The sequence below is a fragment of the Alosa pseudoharengus genome, unplaced genomic scaffold (genome assembly GCF_046254945.1).
Source record: "Alosa pseudoharengus isolate Yale_2024_CS ecotype anadromous, Long Island Sound unplaced genomic scaffold, YU_APseudo_1.1 YU_APseudo_1.1_scf_2, whole genome shotgun sequence".
NCBI classification, from domain to species: domain Eukaryota; kingdom Metazoa; phylum Chordata; class Actinopteri; order Clupeiformes; family Clupeidae; genus Alosa; species Alosa pseudoharengus.
In genome coordinates this window covers 12,126,570-12,136,240 of record NW_027468663.1, presented here as the reverse complement: position 1 = coordinate 12,136,240, position 9,671 = coordinate 12,126,570, and the positions used below count along the sequence as shown (strand labels likewise).

General features: G+C 46.0%; 1 protein-coding gene across 1 annotated transcript; it reads right to left on the bottom strand.

Moving 5' to 3' along the window:
* Positions 1-5,302: 5,302 nt before the first annotated feature.
* LOC143133371 (somatostatin receptor type 5) lies at positions 5,303-7,143 on the bottom strand. The gene is made up of 3 exons (XM_076293135.1): positions 6,737-7,143; positions 5,729-6,053; positions 5,303-5,677 (listed from the first exon to the last, which is right to left on the bottom strand). Exons 1-3 carry the CDS (start codon positions 7,141-7,143, stop codon positions 5,303-5,305), a joined length of 1,107 nt encoding a protein of 368 aa, XP_076149250.1.
* Between the last annotated feature and the right edge of the window lie 2,528 nt (positions 7,144-9,671).

Genomic DNA, 9,671 nt, shown 5'->3' with positions numbered 1-9,671 from the left:
TGTGTTCAGCCACAACGCTGCTCTGTCTGCACGGCTACGCTACACCTGGGACTCCCGTCCAGTTAGGAGAGTGAATACTGTGTGCGAGAAGAGCGCTTAGCCCGCCTCCCGTCCCCTCAGACCCTCCTCCGCCAAAGAAAATACCTGAACCTCTCTCTCTCTCTCTCTCTGGCTATACCCTAAGCATTGAGAGAGTGCTCAGCCTATTTGTTTACATCTGCTTCGTGACTCATGTTCGTAAGATAGAGACACAGAACCCACTAGTAGGCTACTATGCATGATCGCATTCTCTCATTAGACAACCACGCATTGTAGTCTGCAACAGAACCCTGAAGCCAGAGTCAAACTGGGGGCATCTGGGAATTACGCTGAATGACAAAAGACACTTGAAGTTGTATTAGTTATGCTACTCATTCCCCAGCAATTTAGGACCTGTTGTTGATCTTACTCTCCAAAATAAAATTAAAAGTTCACCATCAGCCTCCTAGTCATTTCGGCGTTACATTGATCTCTGGTGCTTAGCAGGTGATTCTTGGGGGAAATGTGGTCTGGATTTAGCCTAGAAATCTAGACATTTGCTGCCAGGGCTAGTCTAGCAACTCTCTGTTGGCTTGTGAGCTCGAAAAATTAAACTTCTATCAGGCCAATCAAATCATGTATAGAGTTGTTAGGCGGGCTTATGGCAGAGTTGATGGCAGAGTTGCAACGGTTTGGCTTGAAATCCCTGCTAGGCTACTTGAAAACAAATGAGATAATGTTGCTGTTGGCGAACAGTGTGACACGTGTTAAGCTTTTATTAAGTTGGCAAAAGTTTGAACTAGCCAACTAGCTCCGCTGGTGGGAAACCATGGGACTCATAGCACTGTCCTATTGAGTGCAGAGGAAATTTGAAAGACAACCGATTATCCCGCCCCTCGGACTGAGCACTGCTAACGGTGAGTGCCCAGACCCCAGGCTAGTCTGGATTAGTTCCAAATGATGATGTAGGTCTGCATCTTTTTAGACTTAAAAACGTGAGAAGATATAGTGAAAATGGTAACTGTGAAATTTATTTTCAGGTTCTGGCGATGTTAGAGAAAAGTACTTCAGCCAATTCAGTCTATGTCAGCCTTGTACTTGTAAATGTAGATTTAATCACTAAGTAGGCTACCTGAAATACATGTAGTCATTCACTGCAGATTTATGATGTTATATGAAATCTATATTAAGACCTGCTTTTTTGGTCCCTCTAAAAATTTTACATTCTAAATTCTTCATATTTTATGTACAGTCCAAGACATTGTAGGTCAAATATTAAAATATAGTTAAAATACAGTAGGTCATAAACAAGATGGAAAGGTTCTTTCTCTCTTTCTCCCTGACTCCAGAGAGACAGTAGTGAGAGATGTGTTATGAGTCCTGGCACTTCTATGATCGAGCCCGCCTACTGCCACCTGCTGACAAACGCGGCAAAGCACACATGGCTGGCATGAGGACCAAGCGGTCTTGCTCACACATGGCACCAGAGCTGAGCAATCACACTATGCCATAAGCTCACAGTGACATGAACTCACTAATCCTGAGGATAATTATATAGCACCCAGGGGGTTGAGGGGAGGTGCTGGTGGGGTTGAGTGGTGGGGTTGTGTTGGTGAGACATGAGCACGTTCAGCGCATTTGGAGTTCTATGATTGCTGCCGGAGCCACTGTAATTCATCAAACACAAACACTGCAATTATCGCGACACAGGAGGAGCAGCTAAGTCCTGATTAAGGTCAGGCCCCACTCCACGGGTCAGTGTAGAAGTGAAGTGGTGACTGACACATCAGAGGGACTCCTCCCACAGCGAACCACAATGAATGGCCCACTGGCGTCCACATACTGTATAAAAGCCTCCTGCCTTTCTTTTGGATGACCAGAATGTTACACATTTGTGTGTGTGTGTGTGGTGGTGGTGCTGGTGACCTAATTAGACCGTTGTTATCGTGGGGATTTAGAGAGATAATGTGATGATAATGTGTCCTAATGAAGTCAATTTCATGTCCTATTCAAGTTATGAATAATTAATCAAGCCACAGCAGGGATGAGTGCTGAAACATCAAGTTTATTTTATCCCTTTACATCAACAGAAGGCTTTGCTGTAATAATAATAATAATAAAAGATTTTTTAAGCATTTCCTTTATTATTAATGACTAGAGCAGCATTGCTGTTTTTACGGTTTACTGCATTTCACAATCAAGCAATTGACCTCGTCCTCACTACAGTAATGAACTGTTATGCAATCAGGCAGTGTAACTTTCACTACAAAAGCAGACAAATAAAATATTTGGTGCATAATTAGAAATAGAAAAAAAACAGCACAGTAAGCATCCTAACCCTAATCCATAAATAAATTTTTTTGGGGGGCGTGGTGGGTTTGGGTGAAAGGATGCAGCTCAGAGCCGCCAGGCAGTTGCCAAAACCTCCTCTTCCACCAGCTGTGACCCTGTGGCAGGCATGATAGTGCGTGGAGGGAGCAATGTCATAACAGCCAGAGTTCATCCATTCCAGCTGAGGATGCGCTGTCACACAGTCACACTCATTCTGCTCGACACACCACCATGAACTTTAAAGCACTAAACAAATAAATATCTCAGCTGTAGCCCGGAGCAATATTGCAGTCCCAAATTGAGTGGGGGTTTGTATGGAGTGTGTGTGTGTGTGTGTGTGTGTGTGTGTGTGTATGTGTGTTGGGGGTGGGGGGGGGGGGTTGTTATAGTGTGTGTGTGCATGTTTGTGTGAAAGGGGGAATAAAAGATAGACAGATAAAGAGGATGAGTGTATGTGTCAGAGAGAGAGGAAAAGAAAGAAAAAGAACCAAGCAGAGAGAGAGAATGTGTGTGTAAGTGTGTGAGAGAAGCAGAGAGAGAGAATGTGTGTGTAAGTGTGTGATAGAAGCAGAAGGAGAGAATGTGTGTGTAAGTGTGTGAGAGAAGCAGAAGGAGAGAGAGAAAGAGACGGGGAGTGTGATGGAAAGAGTCACTGGGCAGCTGGCTTGCTGGAGCACTGTAAATGACATGCCCTGTCATAAAAACATGAGTACACAGTTTTACATTCCTGATTCGTTTACCAGTGTTACTAAGCAACTCATATTTCTTCACTCAGGGATGGACTCAGGGGGCTCCTGTTAGACACACCTGCCTTCAAGATACTAGTCTAAAATGGCATTTTTCTCAAATTGTTTGGATTGGTGACTGATTTCTTACTTTGTGTTGTGTATGTGTTGTTTGTGTTAGTTTGCTGGGGACTGTACTACAAAGCGGGGTTACTGGCTTATCTGGGTAACCTCGAGAGTAACTTGATCACATAACTTCCCGATTAACCCGTACTACGAAAGGTGGATATGTTTTAACAGAGGTATGCTGCCATGCAATTTTACACTGCATCTCAAACCTGCTCCGAGCAGGTTATGTTCTTGGTTAACCCGAGGTTTCCGTTAACCACACCCTTTATAAGTAGCCTAACACCCCTCCACTAACAATTCGAGACAATGTCGGCGTACCTGGATGATCCATACGACATTGGAGCGCAAATCGTGAGGGGCTCTCTTCGCAGGGCGAGGGGTTTTAGATATATATATATCCGGACGATATTCTCTATGATATTGTCAGCCGAGGGAATTCGTTATCTTTGTCAGATGATCTAGGCAGAAGTCTCTAATGTCATAGCAATGCCCTTACGTGGACATTCATGTATTCCATCTAATCGGTGATGCTAAACATCTGAGCAAGAATACTGTCCGAAAATAAATCGGACATAGGCCTAGCCTACAGTATGCTGAACATCTGAGCAAGAATAGCCTGAAATAAATCGGACATACAGTAGGCCTAATATATTAAAATCACCATTTTAACAAACTTGTTGAATTGAATGTCATATTACTGTACCCTGCACATAAAGGCTACACATTTCCACAGCACCAGAATCCGACCGAATGCCTCCCTCAACCCCTTCCATAATCGGCCTTCCACTATTATTTGCGATGGCCAACTCCTCTGCTACTGTAAAACACTCTGGTGCCTTACAGTAGTGTTCAAAGACACCTTTTTCTTGTTAGCTGTAAAACAGAGGCCAAGTGAAGGCTATAAGCATACTAGGCCGACATGTTTTCATAATTAAGAAATATTAATGCAAGCTATAACTATATAAACCTACTATTCTGAATAATGTGTTTGTGTTTCATTTTCACCTGCTGCCATGTGCGTTTGGCAATGGTGTTGCATCTTAAATGTTCACAGGATTAGGCATACACTAAATCAGTCAATGGGGGCTACTTAAACATTCAATGATCCTATTACTGTAATATGCCCACTTCTAAATTGTGTTGCATCTATAGGCATTTCTATGAACTCAAAATAGGCAATTTAATTATTTCAACTCATTTCAGACATTCCGCAAGCTATTAGTCCTAGTCCTAGTAACATATATTTGAAGAACATGTGGAAATAAAACTATACTTTTAGGCATTTAGGCTATACCCGATCTGCAAAACGTTGCCAACAGCCTTGCCTTGCTTTGTTCACTGCCGACATATTTGATTTTTGTCGTAGAGTGGGTTTTAATTCCTCATAACTTGGCATAATGATTGTGCATTCCTCATCCGTAAAATAAGGTGATCGCGTCATCATTGAAAGTGGTGACTTGCGCTGCAACCCGCCCCTTTAATGTGAACGCGCACAAACTCAAATTAGGTTAACCCTGGCTCAACAAATCAACTTCATAATCAGCGTCGTAGTACCGATTAACACCACTTAAGATAACCAGGTTTTGTCAACCCCGGTTTAACCCTGGGTTACATCTGGGTAGGTTAAGCTCCCTTCGTAGTACAGGCCCCAGGTGTGCATACAGTAGGTGTTTGTGTATGTGTTGTTTGTGTTAGTTTGCAGGTGTACATAGGTGTTTGTGTGTGTGTTGTTTGTGTTAGTTTGCAGGGGTGTGCGTGTGTGTTGTTTGTGTTAGTTTGCAGGTGTGCATAGGTGTTTGTGTGTGTGTTGTTTGTGTTAGTTTGCAGGTGTGCATAGGTGTTTGTGTGTGTGTTGTTTGTGTTAGTTTGCAGGTGTGCATAGGTGTTTGTGTGTGTGTTGTTTGTGTTAGTTTGCAGGGGTGTGTAGGTATTTGTGTATGTGTGTGTGTGTGTGTGTGTTTATCAGTTAGTGACATTTGTGTGTGTGTTTGGAAATGTAAATATGTGTGTTTATCGTGTGTATCAATGTGTGTGTGTGTGTGTGTATTTATTTGTATTTCTGTGTTACTGTGCTACTCTTTGGCAAGCACACACACACATCACTGTGTCAGCCTAGCGGGCAGAGTGTGTGTGACCATATAGGAGACTGGCGGCGGGTTCGGGGGCAGCTGTGGTGGCGAGCCAGGGGCCACGCGATGGCACAGGGTCGTGACCTTCCAGCGCTCGGGCACGGTGGGCAGCAGGGCTCGCAGTTGGCGCAGGGCGGGCCGCGACAGCAGGAAGTAGAGCGGCGGGTTCCAGCAGGGCGCCAGGCAGATGAGCAGGATGGCGCTGAGCGACGCCACCTCCCAGAGCAGCGACACCTCCGCACTCGGGCTCAGTGGCACCGGCGTCATCGTCATCAGCATCGCCGACTTCTCCGTGGTGGCGACCATGCTGCCCGGCGAAGCGTTCATCTGCGGCGGCGGTAGCGGCTTGCTGGTGACCACCGGCCAGGCCAGAGAGCTGCCCAGTGGCGAGGCCACGTTGACGAACTCCAGCACGTAGTAGGGCAGCCAGCTGATGGCGAACACCAGCGTGGAGCCCAGCAGCAGTGCCGTGGCCTTCTTGTTGCGGCGGTCGGCGGCCAGCGTGCCACGGCAGCGCTGCAGGTGCATGATGATCAGGCCGCAGTTGACCGCGATGCACAGCAGCGGCGCCACGTAGTAGACCAGGAACGCCGGCACCAGGAAGCCCAGCCACTGGTTGCGGCCCACCGACCACGTGCAGCCGCCGTCGAAGCGGATGTACGTCACCTTGGGCAGCGCCATGGTGACCGCCACCAGCCAGATGACGGCCACTGTGCCGGCCCTGGAGAAGCGAGAATGGAGAGATGAGGGAGGTGAAAAGGAAACAGTTTTATTATTTTATCAGTCATGCCATATTCATGGATGTTTTAATCAATTATGTGTCAGGTTGTCTTGGGCTTGTCTGAGTCTCATGCATGAGGCCATTTAAATCCATATCAATCACTGCACATTCAGAATGAAACGGTTGTTAGAGAATGTTCATTCATTCATTCTAGTAGTTATTAGATTTGTATCAGTGATTATTATCTAGTTATGACACTCCAGAGTAGAAACAGAAGTTACCAAAGGAATTCAAGGTCAACTCAAGGTCATGCGATCACAGGAGACAATAGGCGTTCTACCATAAATGTTATGATCTGACTGAACTAGAATTTTTAGTAAGTTTACCAAAAAGAACTTGTGTGCTGCATGCTGAATGAATGAGTGTGCTGAATGCCATACAGCTATTCTCTTCACAAGAGTGTGTAGCAATGATATGAGTGTGTGTGTCTTGTGCATGCATAACATAGTGTGCATGATGTTTGTGTGTGGCTTGTATACCGTAGAGTGTGTGTGTGTGTGTCTTGTGCATATGTCAGTGTGATTGTCTGCTTGTCTGTGTGTTGCTCACTGGGTGTGTGTGTGTGTGTGTGTGTGTGTGTGTGTGTGTGTGTGTGTGTGTGTGTGTGTCGGACGCGCACTCACACTTGCATGGGGCGTACACTGGGGCGCGCTTGCGGCGCCACGATGCGGTAGCGGAGCACGGAGAGCGCGGCCAGGCTGAAGATGTCCACGCCGGCGGTCAGCGACGTCATGAAGCCCAGCAGCATGCAGATGCCGCCGCCCAGCTGCCAGTCCTGAGAGCTGGCGCTCAGCAGGACGCAGGGCAGGGTCAGCAGCGCGCCCAGGTCCGCCAGGCTCAGGTTGAGCAGCAGAACCGAGCTGGGCTTGGAGCGGCGCCGCGGGTTACGCATCAGCACCAGCCACATGAGCAGGTGACCGCCCACCCCGACCAGCAGCGACAGCACGCTGACCAGCGGCAGCACCAGCGAGAAGGAGATAGTGGTGTTGGTGGAGACCGTGTGGAAGAGCAGGTTGACGATGGCCGGCATGACTGCGAGGATCAAACACGGGCACGGTGCAGAGAGGGGTGTTCGGGTCACAGAGAGTAGAGGGCGATGGTCAGATTTAAGGATGAATGTGATGAGATAACGTAAATGGGGGATGAGTGGTTATGAGGTATGAGATGAGCTGAGAGAGTGGGAGTGAAGAGCAAAAGAGGTAGAGAGGGGGAAGGTGGAGGGAGTAAGGGATCAGCAAATTTACAAAGAAAACATACTCTTAATCCATACACTCTCACAGTTTAACATTGCCTGTTCTTTCGCCATTTGTAGGAGGGATGCATATCACATCAACCCACCATCTTATCCACAGCCAGACACCCCGCCCCCCCCCCCCCCCCTGAATACAGACGTGTATTCAAAGCCTTAAAATCACAGTTGATGTCACTTCCAATGAGTCATAAGGGTCTCTGAGCGGCCTGAGCTCTGAGTGTCTGGGGACTTGGGTGTCTGGAGAGCACGACCAGAGAGAGGGCGACAGCAGCCACTCTACTGAATTATAAAGCAATAGCAGTCATTAGCCAGGGCCCCACTGGGGTCTGCCAGGGCACAGAGAACTACTGAAAGTGCATTAGTGCCACAAGCAATGGCCAGGCCCCTGTGATCTATACATTTTGTATATCCATGCATCCATATATCCGACCAATTACACTCTGGCGAGTACACACACATGCACGCACACACTGTACGCACACACACACACACACACCCAGACACGCACACATGCAGAGAGACGGGTACTGAAGTCATTGAGATTCATTCACAGCCTGTCAAGCCGAGTGTTACAACAGTGGAAGGTGTCTAAGAGAAACACCCCCATAAATAGAATAACATGAATCAGAGGCGAACGATGAAGCAGCGAGGACAAAACTTGGTTACAGTGTGCAACCAGAGTGAGAAAGTGACATAGAGAGAGGGAGAGAGAGAGACAGAAAAGAAAAGGCTGACGATGAAGACTCGAGAGAACAAAGAGAAAGTGAAGGGATTGCATTTCTATTCAAGAAGTAGAAACAGTTACAAACTTTTCTCACTAGATTGCAAAATGAACACTGTCATAACTACTTCGTTGATTGTCAGATTAATCCATTGATCACTGAGATAAACTGAGATAACAACATAACATAAACTGAGTGAACATCTTCACCACACACCATACTTCTGAACAGACAGACAGAATTAATAAAACATAATAGAAAGATGTGTGCAATAGCTCTAAGTCTACTGAAAACATACACAGTCAACAAACATGAGAGAAAATGGTTACTTCAGTAGACAGGAGTGAAGATCTAGGTCGGAGAGTGGATCCTGTTCCAGAATAGTACCATTCTCTTCAGAGTCAAAGAAGACAAGCTATTCATCCAAACACACAGACACACTCAAAGGGAGAGAGAGGGATGGAGGGAGAGTGTGCCCACCTGTCTCCTTGTGTAAAGCCAACCCCTCCTTCACTTACTGTCTCAAATTCACTCAAATATGCACCAACACACATCTCTCTCTTTCTGTTTAATTGTGTAGATGCAACAGAGGGGCCCTTGGCTACCCTCCCCACTCCTCCTAATAGATGTTCACTAATTTGACCCCAGTTACGAGTATGGCTACCGGTTTCCTCATAATATTAATCCCTCAGCCAAGCACTGGGGAAATGGATAACAAATCTTTTGGGAATCCTGTTCTGAAAAGAAAGCAAGCACTATAGTTAGTATAATCAGTGGTTCACAACTATAAGGCAAGAAATCTTCAAAGTAGTCTTTGTGTTGTTTCATTATACTACAGCATCATGGTAGCTTAGTTTATGTCACTGATGGAAAAGAGTTGTGATAGGGTAAAAGGTGGAGACTTCACAGGGCCATGGTCTCCAGACAGCAGTGGCACTCAGGCTCATAAACTTCACCATTCTCTTAGCTGGTTACGGCCAGCTCGGGCAACCTCGTCATTAATCCCATCTGTCAGCATTACTCAGACTTCACAAGTGTGTGTGTTGAAAGATTCATTCCCTAACTAATGAATCTGATTGGTGCAGCTCCTGAATGTGCATGGTGGTGCAGCTCATAAATTAAACAACATCTCACAGCGTCAGAGAACATCACTTGTTTCACCAGGCGCGCGTGCCTGTGAACGTTGGAATGTGTGTGGGCCTTACGAAAAGACCCAATTAATTAAACGTTGAATTAATGTGAGCTGCTTAAAAGGCAAATAAATCACTGAGCTATAGTTTCCTGTCATATTAGACTGTGCGTGCTCCGAGACAGAGCAATGTGCAAAAAATAACCATCTTATTTTCCCATGTTGTTAAATCCGTACACACCAATCATTTCATTCAGAGCCATAGTACTTAGCGTAATCTCACAGCAGTAATGTCAACAGAATTCTAATGCTGAACAAAATATTTATACCATGAGCCTTTAATCTGGGCTGGGCTTTTATAGAAATGCAGCTCAACTCCGGCCAGTACATTGCAATAATAAAAAAAACACTGTGTGACAGTCACCTTCTGTAGAAATAGGTCTCCATGCACACGT

Excerpts from the sequence above, each read along its gene's own strand:
- LOC143133371 (XM_076293135.1), bottom strand. The coding sequence starts at position 7,143 with ATGCCGGCCATCGTCAACCTGCTCTTCCACACGGTCTCCACCAACACC. Across the intron at positions 6,054-6,736 it reads AGTGTACGCCCCATGCAAGT|GGCCGGCACAGTGGCCGTCA; the intron begins GTGAGTGCGCGT and ends TCGCTTCTCCAG. Across the intron at positions 5,678-5,728 it reads ACGTGCTGGAGTTCGTCAAC|CCGCTACCGCCGCCGCAGAT; the intron begins GTGGCCTCGCCA and ends GTCACCAGCAAG.